Here is a 19,062-nt window from a genome sequence, read left to right as displayed (position 1 = left end):
GATCCGAGCCCGGGAGCGCCGTGCCACTGAGGAGCGAGTAGCTCAGATGAGGGCCGACCCGACAGCTTTCATCCGGGTAGCCTTGGCACCAGCCCCGCCCATGTACCACATCTTACATCCCCCCATTAGTACAGGATGGAGCTAGATAGCTTGATGCATTCTCACGATTGTACTACCTTGAGCATATAGACATGCATATACCCCTAGAGAGATAGAGCTCCATCCCTCCTCAGATACTCCACTACCTACATTCAATTCAGTTTTGTATCAGTTTTTGTTTCATTTGTCTTTCCGATAGACGGATGACATACACACCATGTACATCTGTTTTGTCTCATAGGCCGATTTCGGCCTGACATAGACGTTAAAAAATCTTTCTTTCTTTCTTTCTCTCTCTCTCTCTCTCTCTCTCTCTCTCTCTCTCTCTCTCTCTCTCTCTCTCTCTCTCTCTCTCTCTCTCTCTCTCTGTGCACGTGACCTGGCAAAACCCTAAAACCCAGAGGGCTGACCTGTGCGAAACCCTAAAACGCAGCGCGCCCTCCTCCTGCTGCACCAGCGCGCGTACCTGCTGCTGTGTTGCTCCACACGCTGCAGCTGTACTGCGCGCTGCTGCGCCTTTCTGCTGCGCGCTGCTGTGTCACCCCAGCTGCTGAGCGCGCCCACCCCACCTGCACAGCACCCCCAGTACCCGCATGTTGCTGCTGCTGTTATACCAACCTGTTGCCACTGCTGAATTGCCTCTCCTTGCTGCACTGCCATTGCTGCATTGCCACTGCTGCATTGCCATTGCCTTTTCCCCTTCGCCATTCCCCTTTTCCATCCCCACTCATGATCAACTCTTGAGCGGAGGACTCAACCGAGGGGTGGACACACCAAGAAGACGCAACATGGCCAAGAAGGAAGATTTGACCAAAGTGGAAGATAAGATCAACATCGCCATCAAAAACAACAAGAAGATGATGGACTCCACCATCAACAGTATCATCACCCGACTATCCAAACTTGAGAAGGAGATGGAAGCACTCAACAAAGAACGGGAGACATGGATGAAGGAGAAAGAAGAATGGGAGATGAAGCACAAGAAGGAGAAAGGAGAGTGGAAAGAAGCACAAGGAGTGAAAGAAAGAAAGAGAAGACATGAAGGAACAAATTGCCATGCTCAAAGCATCGGTGGCATCGCTTTCACCCGAAGAAGGCGAGATTAACACCACCACCAAAGAAGCTCTCAAAGAAGAGCTCACCAAGGCCTTGACCGCAAGCACGGAAGACAAACTTGAGGCCACGGAGGAGGGATGGGTGGAAGTTGTCAAGAAGAACATCAAGAAGGAAGCACGGGAGGACGCACAAAAGGAGGAGGTCCTCATCGTACACACCACCCTTGAGGAAGAGAAGATGAGGCAAGCTCGACGCCTCAATGTAAGAGTAACCGGCATAGCTGAGAAGGAGGGATCTACCCCCGAGAGAGACGGGAGGGGGCTATGTAACAAGCTTGGGGGGGGGTACAAGGAAGAAGAATCACCTCCCTTCACCAAAGCATGGAGAGCCAACAAGGACCCCAACAAAGAGAGAGCTCTCATCCTCCAATCCCCAATGATGAGTTACGCTCCACCTTCCTCCGCAAGAGGGTGATCTTGAGAGGGCTTGAAGGTCCACACATCTACCTTGATGACGACCTCACAAAGATGCAAGTAGCATACCTGTGACGCCCCAGGAGCTGGGCGCGTCATGGAGAGGTGCGTGGTGGGCGCGTTTGCGCTCAAAGGGCCCGGCTCGGACGGGACCGGCTCGGGCGGAGGGGTGTTTGTCTTCAAGGGCCTGGCTCGGACGGGACTGGCTCAGGAGGGCCCGGCTCGGACGGGACCGGCTCGGGTCAAGGTGTTGTCTTCAGGGGTCCTGGCTCGGACGGCACCGGCTCAGGAGGGCCCGGCTCGGGCGTGGTTGCGTTCCATGGGTCGACGGCCGTGTTGCGTTTCGCGGGTCTTGCGTTCCGGGTCCCTAGCCCCACGTAGCCTCAGGCTCCGCTGCAGTCACGGAGGGTCATAGCGTGCCCTGGGGAACCTTGCGTGGAGTCCCCACGGTGCACGAGTGCGTGGAGTGAGGCTAGCGTGTCTAGGTGGGGGGTCCCTTCCCGTGGCCGTTTTCGGGAGGCTCATACCCCTTATATACACCCCTCGTTGAAGAGAGTTTGACGACCTCATCGAACGGAGGGAAAAGAGTGCTTGGCTATGCATGAGGCCAAAGGACTAAGGGGTGCATATAAGTGCAAAGTGAGAAAAACTGTACCCAAATGCAAGTAAGTAGGTAGCATGCTTTGTTTTTGTCATTTTGGAATGAAGGTGTGTGTATTTTTGGGTTTTTGGTAGAAGGCTGAAAAAGATATGCTTTGAATACCCAAGTAGAATTCCCCATACTTGAGCATTCCCCAAAGAGGGAACCCGATGTGCGCGGAGCCACCTGCTGCGTTGGCCCGCGCGGAGACTTCTTGAAAGCCGAGTGGGAGATGAAGTCCGTCGCAATGCAGCCCTTGCGAAGTTGCAAGGAAACTTACCGTCATTTTGACGCGCGTTGTAGACTTAGGCTGACACCAACTTTGGTTTCCAATCGCCGAATCTTGAATCGGGCAAGGTTTCTTGGTTAGATGCAGTCTTTAGGTTGAAGTAGCGTTGGTCGTCATGACACCATGAAGGCTTTGGCTGATCTTCATTCTTCAAACTGATCCCTGTTTGTCCCTGTGTGGACGTCATTTGGAGGGCTAGCTCGGTGCCCTGTGGTCTCTGGTAGACTTGAATGGGTCTTCAGCTCAGCATGGGCCACAAAAGTGGCCGGGGCGCGACAAACACAGTTGGGTTGGTCCGTCGCGTTTTTGGTCGTTCTGATTTTTGTTATGAAGAGCCCTGTCTGGCTCGCATCTTTCCTTTTTGTGTTGGAGGTGCCCGGCTCGGATCGGGACCGGCTCGGGTCACGGATGACGGCCCGGGGTTTGGACGCGTCACGGGGACGGGGGCGTGGAGTTCTTTTTCCTGGAGCTCTTTTACCGAGTTTTGACGACCCGGGAGGTTGGGCCGTCGTGAGTAACATGCACGTCGGGCACGAGGGTCTGAAGCTCTGATACCAAGTGTGACGCCCCAGGAGCTGGGCGCGTCATGGAGAGGTGCGTGGTGGGCGTGTTTGCGCTCAAAGGGCCCGGCTCGGACGGGACCGGCTCGGGCGGAGGGGTGTTTGTCTTCAAGGGCCTGGCTCGGACGGGACCGGCTCAGGAGGACCCGGCTCGGACGGGACCGGCTCGGGTCGAGGTGTTGTCTTCAGGGGTCCTGGCTCGGACGGCACCGGCTCAGGAGGGCCCGGCTCGGACGGGACCGGCTCGGGTCGAGTTGCCTTCAAGGGGGCCCGGCTCGGACGGGACCGGCTCGGGCGTGGTTGCGTTCCATGAGTCGACGGCCGTGTTGCGTTTCGCGGGTCTTGCATTCCGGGTCCCTAGCCCCACGTAGCCTCAGGCTCCGCCGCACTCACGGAGGGTCATAGCGTGCCCTGGGGAACCTTGCGTGGAGTCCCCGCGGTGCACGAGTGCGTGGAGTGAGGCTAGCGTGTCTAGGTGGGGGGTCCCCTCCCGTGGCCGTTTTCGGGAGGCTCATACCCCTTATAATACCAGCAAGCATGCATGCCTCGAGTGCATCACGCCCGCAAAGAGGGAAAGCGGGCCTCCTACCGAGATGGTCGGGTCATCATTGATGGCAAGACCATCACATAGGGATTCACAGCCTATGGGACCAGGGAAGAGATACACCTTGCGGTTTGGAACTGCAACGGAGATCTATGGACACACCCAGAGACTTGAGGAGGTGATGAGAGGCCGGGATATCATTCTACTTATACAAACACACGAGAGCCCAGAGAGAGGATTACCACGCATACATGGTTTTCAATGGGAGTCTTTACATCAAGGATGTACACGCCAGCACACATCCCGTGGCTCAGGAGGAGTGGCCATACTCTTCAGACATGCTCTTCACAGCAGATTACAGATTGTTGCCCAGGACCCACAGGCCTGCTACATGTGGATTCGCTTTGAGCTCTCACGAGACAGGACCGTCTACATTGCCTTGAGCTACTTTGCTCCCACAGGTTCCAGATTCGCCTCTACAGAGCAGGAGTCATCACCAACAGAGGCCTCACCTTATGCTTGCCTTTCGGAGGAGATTATGGAGTACTCCACACTTGGTGAAGTTCTCCTTATGGGGGACTTCAATGCTCGTACCCGCACTGAGCAATGTGAGACATATGACCACGAGGACCCAGAGATACTACACACTCTACATGAGGAGGCTTCAGTGAGAGATTCAGCACACGGCTCCAGTCACGGCCTACGGGCGACATCTACTTCGACTTGGCTCCCAGCACCGTCTTGTTATTTATAACGGGATGGCCCAGTGGCCCACTTCAGGGAGCTTGACTTGTATCCCGCATGGAGTTGCACAGGGAGGGGGGAGTACAGTCGACTACATTCTGGGACCCAAGGAGGCCACCCACCTCATTACATCCTTCACCATCCAACCCATACCCATTGGAGCCGACCACACATACCTTTCTCTTTCCATCATCGGAGACACCATTCCACATAGCTCTACAGCGCGCACTCCACATACCACCATCCACTTCACACATGAACTAGCCCCTCTTTAATCGGCCGAGGTCAAGCACGGCCTATGCCTCTTACACCCATCCACACCACTCTCAGTTCTCACATCACATATCTCCTCCGTCCTCCACACTTCAGCCATTAGCTCTTTTCCACACACCACCCACACAGGACGCACCCCCCCTCCTGGGACTATGCCCCAGAACCAATGGTATGATGATGAGTGTAGAGAGCTATACCGACGCCTCCGCGCACGACGGGCCTTGGGAGAGATCACAGAGAGAGAGGCCAAGCAGCAGATAAAGGCACTGACACGCCGAAAGCGACGAGCATTTGAGGAGGCACAGGAGCTTGAGCTATATCGCCTATTCATGAGCATGGATAGTGCGATGGCATGGCACACCCTCTGTGAGCCACGTCCAAATACACCTATGGAGGATCCACAGATATGGCATGATTATGCAGAGAGACTATATGAGGTGCCTAGACAGCCTCCCATCCCACAGCCACTCGAGCCACAACCCCCACGCCCCCCCCCTTCTTCACAGCTATCATGGTAGAGAGAGCCATTCACCGCATGCAGCACAGATGATCAACCGACCATACTGGATTACAGAGTGAGCACATCATATACGCGGCATCCACTATCGCCCCATTGATTGCACATGTCTTCAACCGGGCTATAAGGGAGGGCTTTCCAAAGGAGTGGACACAGCACACCATAGTGCCTATCCACATATCTGGCGACACCCTGGACCCAGCGAACTACAAGACCATGATGATTGGTCACACGATGGCCAAGCTGTATGGCGCAGTACTTGAGGCACAGCTGAGCTCATATGCAGAGACCGAGGGTCTACGAGCCCCAGGCCAGGCAGGTTTCATACGAGCTTTCTCCACCATCGATCACATCTTCGTCCTACGCTGCCTCATTGATGGGGCAAAGGCGCGGAAGAAGAGATTTTACTGCTGCTTTGTGGATTTCTGCAAGGCCTTTGATACAGTTCCATGCGAGAGGCTCTTCCAACGCCTCCAGAGTCTCAAGATACCAGCAGAGATGATTTGGGCCATATACGCTCTCTACGAGCCGGTGACTGGTCGCGTTCGATGCCCAGGAGGTTTATCAGAGACCATTGCTAGCACCATTGGTGTTAAGCAAGGATACCCACTCTCCCCAACACTATTTGGGCTCTACATCGACGAGATCTCTGACTACATACTGCAAGCAAGAGGGGAGGGAAGCAACTTGGCAAGTACTCCAGTCCACATCATGTTATATGCTGATGATATTGTGTTGATTTCAAAGTCACCCGAGGGCTTGCAGCGCCATCTTGGGGCCTTGGATGATTTTTGCACACACAGGGGGTTGACTGTGAACCTTGGCAAAAGCAAGGTTATGATCTTTCACACATCCAGTGCAGTGAGGAGCGCTACCACCTTCACACTAGCAGGAGGACCGGTTGATGTGGTCACCTCATGTCTACCTGGGAGTTACATTCACCAACCTACCAGGACCATTCACTATGAGGCAGGCAACTACTGACAAGCTCACTCGAGGGTATGCAGCCCTGGCCATGCTAGAGCAGGGATGCCACCAGGCACACTTTCAAGAGCCCTGCACGAAGGGGTGGCTTTTCGACACCTTAGTCACCCCGGCCTTGATGTACTCAGCAGCAGTATGGGCACCAGGATTGACAGATGACTAGTGGGCACAGATTGAGAGGCAAAAGATATGTACGATTTCACGCTTGCTCCATAGCAAGCACACAATGCCACAAGCCATTATTAGGGCAGAGCTCGCCACACCACCTATGGTAGTAGAGGCACTACTCTAGACAGTCTGTTTCATCCAGAGGATGAGAGATACCTCCCGATAGACTTACTCACACAGATTTTGAGGCAGCTATACAGCTATCAGAGAGTGGGCATGAGAGAGCATGGTACTCACAAGTCAGAGCATGGTTTGAGGCACATGGTCTTGATATGGAGAGTCTACCACCCTTCCAGTACGACCCTGACTCACCCTATGTTCACCTCTCGTAGCGAGAGGAACCTGGTGTTGAGACAGGACCTTTGGCAGCTATACATCAGGAGAATTTGGGAGTCACCGGGCTTGGGGACGAAGATGTCTGACTACAGAGACCAGTTCTTACCATACTACCTGATGGCTTCATACAGAGACCACGCTACATGGACACATACATGCCACATAGCTCACGGGTGGCGATTGGTCAGTTGAGAGTGGCATCACACAGGTTAGAGATTCAGATCAAGAGACATACTGGTGTCCCCACAGAGGAGCGAGTCTGCAGAGCATGCACAGAGGAGGTGGAGAGCGAGGAGCATTTTGTGTGTCGATGCAGCGCATATACTGAGATTAGAGGCAGGTATGAGGCTTTATTTAGAGAGCAGCCCACTCTCCGAGAGATCATGGATTCCCGAGATAAAGGACAGCTAGGGAGTTTCTTACTAGATATACAGAGTCACCGAGACATACTACTACAGACACACACAGCTACACAGACAGAGGGGAGACAGTTGTTGCAGCTTACAGACTTCGTTCAGAGGGTTACAGTCCGCCCCTCATCTGACACTCAGAGGGGAGTGACACTCCCACAGGCCGAGGCGAGCCGAGCCAGACGGCGACCACCAGTCAGTGGCTACAGGGGTACAAGCCTCCACCATCGACAGATTGATGAGATTAGGGTCCGAGAGCGACGTGCCACTGAGGAGCGAGTGGCTCAGATGATGGCCGACCCTGCAGCTTTCATCCGGGCAGCCCTGGCACCAGACCCGCCCATGTACCACATATAACACCCCCAATTAGTACAGGATGGAGCTAGATAGCTTGATGCACTCTCATGATTGTACTACCTTGAGCACATAGACATGCATATACCCTTAGAGATAGAGCTCCATCCCTCCTCAGATATCCCTTGGATATATCACCCACCGTCTTCAGCACATCACTGCTTATTTTCAGTTCAGTTCAGTTTTGTATCAGTTTTATTTCATTTGTCTTTCCGATAGACAGATGACATACACACCATGTATATTTGATTTGTCTCATAGGCCGAAATTTCGGCCTGACATAGACGTAAAAATCTCTCTCTCTCTCTCTCTCTCTCTCTCTCTCTCTCTCTCTCTCTCTCTCTCTCTCTCTCTCTCTCTCTCTCTCTCTCTCTCTCTCTCTCTCTCTCTCTCTCTATATATATATATATATATATATATATATATATATATATATATATATATATATATATATATATATATATATATATATATATATATATATATATATATATATATAACACCACACCACATTGGGTCAGGAGGTCAGCACCACTTTTACATATGGCTAGGAGACGGTGGAGTATACAGATGCATACACTTATCTTGGGGTAGTCTTCAGTGGATCGGTGTTTTCATTGAGGAGAGTAGCAGAGACTAGACTGACGGGAGCTTATGCAACCTTGGGAGGATTGGAGAAGATGTGTTCACAGGTTCACTTTCAAGAACCTCGAACAAAGCTGTGGCTTTTTGACACTCTAGTGGCTTCAGCTATGCTTTATGGTGCTCAAATTGGGGGACCCTCAGTGGACCACCATGGAAGATCTGGTAGCACTGATGGATGGAGATGTATGGAGAGGCCTCTAGTCTCTGTGATCTCTCGGCTGATTCGGGGCCAAGGCCTCGATGCCACATGAGATTATTTGATCCAAGCAGTATCCTTCATGCATCCTTTATGGGACCTCTCCAGAGACAGATATGCACAGCTAGCCCTTGAGTCGTCCCGACAGCTAGCGCTACAAGGGGACACAGCATGTTGGTATGGGTAGATGACATCATGGTTTCAATCACATGGCTTCAGCAAGGATAGACTGCCCCCCATTCCAGTACTCCTTGGATGCACCCTCCCTTTCTCTTACACGGACAGAGATCACTCGATTTATACGTCAGGATTCTATCCAACTAGATAACAGAAGCACACGGATACAGCCGGTACAAGAATTGGGCACGAAGATGGCTTTCTATAGAGAGCATCTTCTCCAACTAACAGAGGATGGATATTTGGTCATACCGGCCTATATGGACACTCATGTATCCTATGGGATACGATGTGCTATTGGTCATATGCGCACATCATCGCATCAGCTAAAGATTGAGACTAGCAGATTTAGGAGAGTACCAACAGAAGCCAAGATATGCCAGTTGTGTCATATAGAGCCAGAGACAGAGTTGCATCACATTTGTCATTGTCCGGTATACTATGAGATACGAGGCCGCTTTCACTGTCTGTTTGGAGAGGGCTTTGGACCGTTGGCTAGAGTCATGAGATATCAAGATCAGAGATGCCTCGGGTTGTTTTTGCTAGAGCTGCGCAAACACGGTGAGTGTCACTTGAGGAGACCAAGTAGTGGGAGACATTTACAGAGGGTTATCACTGACTTCTTTAGAGAAGGGACTCAGCAACCAAATGAGCAAGCCTCACAACAGACTTAGAGCCCCCTTATACCAAAGGTATATTAGTGGACAGAGCCACTGAGCTCAAGAGAGCTAGACACCCACGTCTACGAGGGCGACAGAGCGACCATGACATCGACGGAGGCTTCACCAGAGAGTCACTATTCTAGCACGATATGGGAGACGCCCAGTACGACTATCTACAGAGGCGGACATTGACGAAGCTCTTCAACGACCGATGCGATACTTTCTTGGACAACGCCCAATGTCGGGCATCCTCGGGCATTGACGATGATGATGATAATTTTAGTATGGTGATGATTTTAGTCTTTTAGTTTTGGTCTTTAGTCTTTCACTTTACTTCATTTTATTTTTATACGCAGACATTGGATTAGATCCACAAGGATTGTATCAATTTGGTCTCACAGGTCATTTTGGCCTTTTGAAGACGTTTAACATTTCATTTCATCTCTCTCTCTCTCTCTCTCTCTCTCTCTCTCTCTCTCTCTCTCTCTCTCTCTCTCTCTCTCTCTCTCCGCATGATGGGTAGTGAGGCTACTCATACAAAGGCATGGAGGGTAGGGAAGAAGACACAAGGCAATGGGGAGACTTCAAAAGGGAGAGCTTTAATCGTCCATTTCCCATCCATGGAGGCAAAGAAGGACTTCTTGAAGAAGCGTCCTACACTAAAGAAAACGGGCATATTCCTTAGAGATGACCTCACTCTCACACAGCTTGCGCATATGAGAGAGGTAATGCCAGAGATTCAAGCGGCAAGGGAGAAGGGAAAGACGGCCTTCTACAGAGATGGTTGGGTGGTGATTGTAGAGCGACGCTCCACATGACGGTGCGAGACCTATGGGACCACACTCAAAGTTGCCACCTGGAATTGAAATGGATCTATGCACCTTGATGTGGGTGCTTTTGAGGATAGTTTTACGGGAAGAGACATCGTCTTCTACTCTGAGACACATCAGGCCCCGGGGCAATCTATGCCTCACATTAGTGGATATAGATGGGAGACGGCCTGTAGACAGGAGACACGATCAGAGCACAGAGGGTGGGGCTCACGAGGAGTGGCAGTGTTATTCAAGGAGGAGTTGCAGCCATTGATACATATAGCCCGCAGGGATGAGCAAGCTAGGTACATGCGGGTGAGATTGAGAGCAAAGACAAGCAGATATCTTTACATTGCTATTTGCTACTTTCCCCCGAGTACGTCAGTTTATGCACCACCCAGAGGACAGTCCCCCTTCTCTATTTTGGATGATGACATATGGGAGTTCTGTAGAGATGGTGACATCATCATTCTAGGGGATTTCAATGCTAGGACTGCCCATCATCAGACAGTATTTTATGATACTTCAGAGGAGATGCTGAGAGAGTTGGATGTTGCAGAGACGGGCCTATCCAAACTATCACAGGATGGAGAACACACTGAGTATGAACGACACTTGATAGACATGGGGACTGCACATGGATTGGCCATCTTAAATGGCCTACTGTCACAAGGCGGGCACCACGTGCCAATAGAAAAGAACAGACAGTTTTTAGCACTTAAATAACAACTGAACTGAAAGAGAGAGACGACACGCAACACGGAATGGCGAAATTCCACCCCAGAGAGTATTGGCCCCAAACCTTGGTGCCCCTTTCGGTATTTCTTTATATTGCATCAACACAGTACAAGCCGGTACTCTAGACTCTGCACCTTCTCCGGGAAGCATGCCAGAGAATGAGCCCTAGCCTCATATTTAAAGGCTAGGAAAGCAATTACAGTTGAAAGCCTTCAAAACTCAAAAGCTTATGGTCCAAAAGCAAAGCCAAAGACTGCCAGCTTTTCGTAAATCGCGTTGGTGTCCGTACAGCAGGCCACGTGTCAGTCCGCCACGTCAGCAAATCAAGGTTAGGGTTAGGGTTAGGGTTTCTGATTTTAGGGTTAGGATTTGGGCAGAATTAGGGTTTCTGATTTTAGGGTTAGGGTTCAGCAAAATTAGGGTTTCGGGCAAAATTAGGGTTTCTGATTTTAGGCTCAGAATTAGGGTTTTGGGCTGAACTAGGGTTTCTGATTTTAGGGTTAGGGTTTCCAGAATTAAGGTATCAACAATTAGGGTTTCTGGCAAAAATTAGGGTTAGAGTTTCTTCTCTCAAGCAACCACGTCATCATTTTGTGACACTTCTTCTGTTACTTGTTCTTCTTAGGGTTTAGGCCCCTCGGCCGGTAGCTCCGTTCTTCAGTAGGTCGACACGTTAGCAGTTTGTTACACCTACAGAGATTTCCCGCTGCGGGGGTTTTACATGCTCTCCACACAGACATGGAGCCAGCACAGTGGATTATGTCATGGCGCAGCCGAGCCTCATCTCTGGTATCCAAGATCTCACCGTTGGACCCAGACCCGTTGGTGTGGCAGTGGACCATGCTCTTGTGTCGTTGACCGTCTCTTTTCAGTTTAGTGTAGCGCACAGGCTACGGGCAACAGCCCCTACTCGCTACACCTTCACGCGGGAGACGGACTCTGTATACATAGATGGGATCTACAACCGCCTGTGCACAGAGGAGCCAGGGCGACCTCTAGAGGAGCTTACTACTATACTGACACAGACACTACATGATGCAGTAGCAGAGGCATACCCACATACCCAGCCTGAGCACAGACGCCGTTCGGGGAGCATGCCCCAGAACAGTTGGTATGATAAGGAATGCCGGGACACTAGAGCTAGACTTCAAAGGGAGGTGCTTTTGGGGGACATCACTCACAAACAGTCACAGATTGACTTCCGACGCCTAGTGCGGTGGAAGAAGAGGGCATTTTTGGCTCGCCTAGAGCAAGATCTTTACCAGCTATTCTTGAGTCAAGACTCACGTGAGGCATGGCGCCTCTTCCCCCCCCTCCCCCCCTGCCATCACTTCTACAGAGGCCTGGGCCTCTCTGTACACAGTTCCTGAGCAGCCCCCCCTTCCCTACCCCCCCAATCCATGCCCACACACGTGCTTTTCACCGCAAAGATGGTGAGGAAGGCCATTGACAAGATGAGGACTGGGAGAGCATATGATCATGATGGCTTGGTGGCTGAGCCAGAGATTTACTAGCACAACTTCTAGCATTTATGTTTAACCGTGCCATGTCTAAGGGCTTGCCTGATACTTGGAGCCTATCTACTATTGTACCTATCTTCAAGTCAGGAGACCCTATGGAGCCTGGGAAATATCGCACTATCATGATTGGACACACATTGGCACGGTTGTACGCATCTATTCTTGTGCAGCAGTTGTAAGGTGCAGCAGAATGAATGTTTGAACTTTGCTCAAGATGAGTGCTCCGAACTGTGCTCAAGGTTCCTTTTCGTTCTTATGAAAGGTAGAGCCTTCCATTCTTAATGAGAGAGTGCAATGATCACAAACAAGTGAATGGACACTGCACGTGCAAGTGTATGAGACTGAGAGATAGAGAGAGAAGAGAAATACGACACCACAGATGCAAAACCCTCCTCTGAAGGCCCCACTCTCGTCGATGAGAGTGGTCTACTATTGATTGCACAAACTGGTACAAATTGAATGCATGTGACTCATGCAAGTCTAGGCTAGATCGATGACGATGACGGGGATGGCGAGACCGAATCAAGGGCTGAAATCTGCTACTCTTATCTGCTGTCCAAAAACGCTGATAGGCTGAATTCTGTTGCGACTGAAAACGCAAGAGAAAACGCTGCCTTTGCTCGTCTTTAGGGCTGAAAATCTGCTAACTATTGTGGGGCGGAACTGGCTATGGAAACTTGCTGAAAATGACTGCTGAAAATCGCCAAGGGCTGAAATTTGTGGCGATCTTTGCTTGAATGAAAGACGCTAGGACTGGGGTTCTTCTTGCGGTGAAGCCTGGATGACAAACGCCAGCAAGGGCTAGGAGATGCTGATGAAAAACGCTAGGGAAGTCTTTCTGCTTGGAGGGAAACGCCACCAAGGGAGGTTCTTGCTGAGAAGTTGCCTGTTGAGCGATGGAGCTCCTGCTGCCTCTTCTGCCAATTAGTGCTAGTCTAGGTTTGTTTATATACAAACTTGCTCAATTTGCCCTACCTACTTTCCAACAAAAGTCACTTAAAAATAATAAGTGAAAAATGTCAAAAATAGGTAAAATAGGCTAAATGCACTGGAAAATTTCCCTGAAGGATTCTGATGAATTCTGATGGGAATGCTTATGATCATGTTGTGTGCAACCAGAGGATATGCATTTACACTAAGTATCTGGGCATGCACGGTCTGCGAACAGACTCACAAAAGTGCCAGATCACTTCTAAATCTAGACTGACTGGACTAACTGAACCCTTGTCGTGATGTAGCTTGTCCACGGACACATAGGGTTGGATGTGTCACGTGACTGCAGCTGAGTAGATGGGCAGAGAGGGAGGGGTTACGTGCAGCCGGGCAAGCAGGTTTCAGGAGGGGTTTTTCTACTCTTGACCATTCTTGACACTCAGAGCCATCATTGAGGAGGGCAGATCGCATGGGAGACGGATCTATTGTAGCTTTGTGGATTTCCGCAAAGCATTTGACACAGTGCCCAGAGCTAGATTGATGCGCAGATTACAGCAGATGGGAGTACCCACAGAGCTCATTTGGGGGGTCATGGCATTATACAGGTCAGTAGTGGGGCATATACGCACCCTAGAGGGTCTATCCACACCGGTTTACTCCACTATTGGGGTGAAGCAGGGCTGCCCGCTCTCTCCTACTCTACTTGGTATGTATGTGGATGAGGTTTCTAACTACATTGAGAGAGATGGTGATAGAGGTGCACAGCTGGCAGGGACATGGATTCCACTATTGTTATATGCTGATGATATTGTGTTGATCTCCGACTCTCCGGAGGGGATGCAACGTCACTTGGATGCTTTGCATAGGTTTGCCCAGGAAAGTGGTTTGTCCGTCAACCTTGGTAAAACCAAGGTCATGGTATTTAATACCACCCCACAGTGGATCAGGAGGTCAACGCCCGGGTTCACATACTGCAGGAGAAGGTGAGTATACCGATGCTTACACTTACCTTGGAGTAGCAATTTCATTGAGGAGGGCAGCAGAGACTAGATTGACCAGAGCCCACGCAACATTGGGTAGATTGGAAAGGATGTGTTCACAGGTTCAGTTTCAAGAGCCTCGGACGAAGCTCTGACTCTTTGACACTTTGGTGGCTTCTGCATTGCTTTATGGAGATGAGATTTGGGACCCTTCACTGGATCATCACGAGAGGACAAGCCGCAGTGATGGATGAGGGGACGTGGAGAAGCGTCTGGTCTCTAAGATCTCGCGGCTCATTAGAGCCAAGGCTTCAGTACCACGTGCTATTGTACGAGCAGAGCTAGCTGCCCCCCCACTAGTGGTTGAGGCGCTCACCCCTGTGTGACATCGAGCCTGAGACAGAGTTGCACTACACATGCCACTGCCCCGTCTACTACGAGATACGAGGCTACTTCCATTGCTTGTTCAGAGAGGACTTTGGACCATTCTCTAGAGTCATGCGATACGAGGATCAGAGATGCCTGGGTTTGTTTTTGCCCGAGCTGCGCAGACACAGAGAGAGCCTGATGAGAGGAGAGGCTAGCAGTCTCAGAGACAGATCACAGACTTCTTTAGGGCTGCCACTGGACACCCAGAGGAGTTACTACCACAGCAGAGTTCGTCGCCTCACACTAGAGGCACATTGATCGACCAAGCAACTGAGTTGGGGAGATCCAGACGCCCACGACTGCGGAGGACTACACAGCATTGACGGAGGCTGCATCAGAGGATTCGGATCACTTTGGCTCGACATGCACAACGCCCGGTCAGACTACTGACCATGGAGGAGATTGATGAGATCCGCCAGCGACCGATGTTGGATCTCCTATGATCTAGCTATCCCAGCTAGCTGTTTAGCTGCTTAGTTCACACCTAGCAGTTTAGGATTCCATAGTATTTTATTTTGTCATTCTGTCATTTTGTCATCTTGTTACTCTGACTTTGTATCAGATCCACCACATTGTAACTTTCTAGTCTCATAGGTCACTTTGGCCTTTTGAAGACGTTAATATAACAATTCTCTCTCTCTCTCTCTCTCTCTCTCTCTCTCTCTCTCTCTCTCTCTCTCTCTCTCTCTCTCTCTCTCTCTCTCTCTCTCTCTCTCTCTCTCTCTCTCTCTCTGTGTGTGTGTGTGTGTGTGTGTGTGTGTGTGTGTGTGTGTGTGTGTGTGTGTGTGCGCGCGCGCACCCACATGTCCTGTAAAACGAGCACGCGCACACCCTCATGCTCACACTTAAGGGTTGAATACCATACAAAAGGTAGTGTCATCTTCTGTCAAACTATTTGGTTGCTATCATCTCAGTATTTATTTAATTTCCCATGTTTTGAGTCATATGATTGAACTGCACGCATACCTCTAGGTGAGATTGGGCCTGGGCATAGATGTTGAGCCTGCAAGTAAGTAGCAGCATTAAAGAGAAAATTTGGAAAAATGCAAGGAAATAACAACAATACTCAGAAAGCAGAATTTACATGCGTTTTTGACAAGTTTCGAGTTTGCATCCTAATTGTCTCTTCAAGTTGCTTCAATTCAACTTCAATGGTAACCACCCGTTCAAGCACGTCAGGATTGCTCACAAACCTGATGAATCTGCATTCTCCAAATTCACAAGAGCCACTTCTATGTAAGCTCTGGAACTGATATACTTCTCACCGATAGATATATAGGACGTGTTTAACACAAACAATGCAAAGAGCAGTTAATTTGTGACGGGGCACCTTTGCAATGTGGCTTTGGTAAACCAAGAGCTTTGTTGCATAGTATGCACAGTGGGTTGTAGACGAATAGAATGGTAACCCTTGGTTAGCTGCTCCTTCACTGCTTTTAAGTGCAAGCAAAAGGGCTTCAAAATGCCTGATGCTAACTTCTCACTCTCCTCTCCCGCAGCAGCATAGAGATCACACCTACACATCCATAAGTAGATTTCCACCCTCATAGTCGATGCACATTTTCCAGTACATTCTAATATTTGGTTACATAATCATGTTCGTTCAGATCTCTCATCTCTATATACCTTAACTCCGTGCAAAGTGATGTATGAACTAATGAAAGCTACAGAGACAGTTGAATCTCAGAGCTTATGCAAGGTGAGCACAGTATAAGGTGCTAGTATGCAGGACAAAAACGTCAACAAGCACAATGAAACTTGCATTTGCGCACCAACCACAAATGCCAGTATCCCAGCTGATAAAGGACATTGTGATTGCTAAACTTCTGAAAAGGCCTAATGAATCTAACCGTTTCTGTGCAAAGACAAGAAGATCCTCAAAAGTGATGCTGGCAGGATGAAGAACGTGCGTAACAGCATTTGCATTTCAAGTGAAAACGCCATGGATTCATAGAAGATATCGGCCAATGTAATTGTGGTTGGGATGTAAACTGCATCCACAGAGATGGCTAACCGTGTGACTGTGGTGAAGTGAGGCAAAAAGCTAATACCTGGTTCGAGTGGGGGTGAGCTGGAAGACTACAAAATCGAGTACGGTCTGTGGGTGCATGATGACGGGGACTACTATAGTTTCATGAGAGCTCTCCTGCTGTTGTTGGCAGCCTGCACACAAATCCAAAGCAGCAAGAGACAGAGCCCTGGACTAGACAATGCAATGACAATCTCTGTTGTGTGGGTGGCCGTCCGGAGGGCCAGACGCGCCGCTGTTGAAATGCGAAGGGGATGGGGGCATTGATCAGGCCCCGCAAAATGGGAAGGAGCGCCCGTGGGCGGCATGTGTGTCTGCTTAAATGCATGGCTTGCTCTGCGCCAACTCGGATGCCCTCCAAAATTGGTGGCGCCGCCGCTCCTCCTCGCCTTTTCACCAGTACCTTATTTGCTCAACAACACCTTGCACGCACACGCATGGCAAAAATATTTTTGCTCTTCCTCCAACAAGGTGGATGTTCTACCAAGGGAGGGTATTTTGAGATAGAAGTTTAAAAACGAGGATTGTTAAGCAAATGGTGAAATGATCTTACCTAAAGGTGAAGTTTGTTCTGATGGTAAATGTGGTTTATTTTTCTGTGATATTGTGGAATACTCTAACAAAGTGTGCCCTTCTATTATAGACTATGTGTACAGCATGCCAAGATGAGGTTTGTTACAACGGTTGCGCAACCTAAATGGGTTTGATAGGACACGATGCTCTCCTAGGTGGAAATGATCTTACCAAAAGGTGAAGTTTATTCTGATGGTAAACGTGGAAAAGTTATTGGATGTCTAAATGTGGTTCAATGTGGAGTTGTAAGTAGTTATTTTTTTGTGATATAAGTTGAAGGAAGATAAAAAAATTTCAAGTTAATATAGTTGAAGTTTACGAAGTATACATCAATATTGAAATCACTTAGAAGGATGGTTGGTTGGTGTAGAATAGTAATTGTCAATGTTGTTGATACACATTTCTAACAATTGTGATAATGACACAAAAGGTTTGCAGTACAAAGTTATTTTAGTTTAAAAAATATAAATGTTTCCATTATTACTTTTAACTCATTGGTAGAGATAATTCTTTGATGTCGTATGAAAATATGGGTATGTGAAGACTCCAAAGAGGTCAAATGACAATATGTGGTTGTCAATTAGGCAAGTAGATGTTAATGTTTAATTTTGCTTTTATTTCTTCAAAGCATGGTATATGTGGAGCCATAAAGGTGTATCATTGATAACATTATAGAAGTGTTTATTGAAAGACACAATAATTAAGGGTTGCATTATCAAATGAGTTTCAATTTATGAGTGGAGGTTACGTTGAATAAGTGATCATGTTGGCTTCTATAATGGAAATGGCCTATTAACTTACAGAGTAGCGGAATTTAGAGATAGTACTTTTGTGAAATTACTTTGTGAGCATAGAGAGTGAACTTAATTGATGGTAGCAACATAAATATAGCATTTAGTTAACTTGGCATGAACAATACTTTTGCAAGAGAGAGAGTTTAGAGAACATGACAACAATTGAGGACCGGATTTATGTGGAGTCGGTCCCCCCTCCAATAGGCATTTGTATTATAGTTTCTCCCATCAATACAATCTTTGTGTTCCTTGTGACCTAAGTGATGCAATGAAGATGGAAAGCTTCATACATCACAAGCATAACATAAACTTTGTGGAAAGCATTAACTATCACAAGCCTCAGTCCCAAGGCCTTAAACACCTTCAAAGGTGGAGAGAGCTAGTGGGGGGAAGAGGAAGAAGAAACATTTCATAGGATAAAGAACTAGTTCCTCACTTATCATCACTCTTCTTGCTAGCATACATAATAGCATAGTAATGAAGATGGAGAAGATGGCAAGCTTAAGCATTGAAGCATGGCTCTTGGTTGAATTTACATTCCATAGCCAAGAGTGTTGGTGTAGGCTCTCAACTTCTCTACTTGTGTGGAGAAGGAGATGGAGCTCTTGCACTTTGCACTTCACACAATGTGTGTGTGTGTGTGTGTGTGTGTGTGTGTGTGTGTGTGTGTGTGAAAGAGTATACCCCCCAAGCATGCCCCTAACTTCGGTTCACTTGGTGGCTCTCCTTTGTAGGGCTTGAGTAGACTCACATGAAAAGCATTGTGTATAAGCCAATGGTTGGGTAACTTGAGTTGATAAGCCATCTCATTTATGGGCTTCAAGATTTGGAAAGGAGCATAGTATCTTTTTTGTTGTTTAACATAATACTTTTGATGACCCGTAGGATTTTTGCCCGTCGTTTGCCTCAATAGGGCCTTAGGAAACTTAAGTAAGACCTAATCATTTTCTTTGAATGTCAATGCCCTTTGGTAATTGTCATCAAACAGCTTTGTGCCTTTGTTGAGAGATGGATATATCATCCTTAATCTTTTGAAAAGATTCTTGTAGGTCACGGCTATACTCATCGATAGCGAAGATCTTCCCATGTACTTTAAATAGCAAGGGACTTTTAGGTCTTCCCTCAAT

The 19,062-nt window shown here is 48.8% G+C and overlaps 1 protein-coding gene and 2 pseudogenes across 5 annotated transcripts in view; 2 read left to right on the top strand and 1 right to left on the bottom strand.

The window, feature by feature from the left end:
* The window catches only part of LOC147464281 (uncharacterized), a 73,678-nt gene extending 56,685 nt beyond the window's left edge, over positions 1-16,993 (bottom strand). For 4 of the 5 annotated variants that reach the window (XM_086513838.1, XM_086513841.1, XM_086513844.1 and 1 more), the window contains exons 1-4: positions 16,591-16,993; positions 15,870-16,055; positions 15,624-15,741; positions 15,506-15,542 (exon numbers count right to left, since the gene is read on the bottom strand). In XM_086513838.1, coding sequence (XP_086369964.1) covers positions 15,506-15,542; positions 15,624-15,741; positions 15,870-16,055; positions 16,591-16,649 — 400 coding nt within the window. In that variant the 5' untranslated portion in view covers positions 16,650-16,993. Of the gene's footprint in view, positions 1-15,505; positions 15,543-15,623; positions 15,742-15,869; positions 16,056-16,590 lie in introns of those variants that run through there. The other variant, XM_086513849.1, reaches the window with a different exon arrangement.
* LOC147464283 (uncharacterized) lies at positions 888-3,748 on the top strand (annotated as a pseudogene).
* LOC147464282 (uncharacterized) lies at positions 3,762-7,450 on the top strand (annotated as a pseudogene).
* Positions 16,994-19,062: the final 2,069 nt, after the last annotated feature.

Source organism: Adiantum capillus-veneris, chromosome 1 (genome assembly GCF_014529385.1).
Source record: "Adiantum capillus-veneris isolate H3 chromosome 1, ASM1452938v2, whole genome shotgun sequence".
Lineage (NCBI taxonomy): Eukaryota > Viridiplantae > Streptophyta > Polypodiopsida > Polypodiales > Pteridaceae > Adiantum > Adiantum capillus-veneris.
This window is presented reverse-complemented; position numbering and strand designations above follow the sequence as displayed.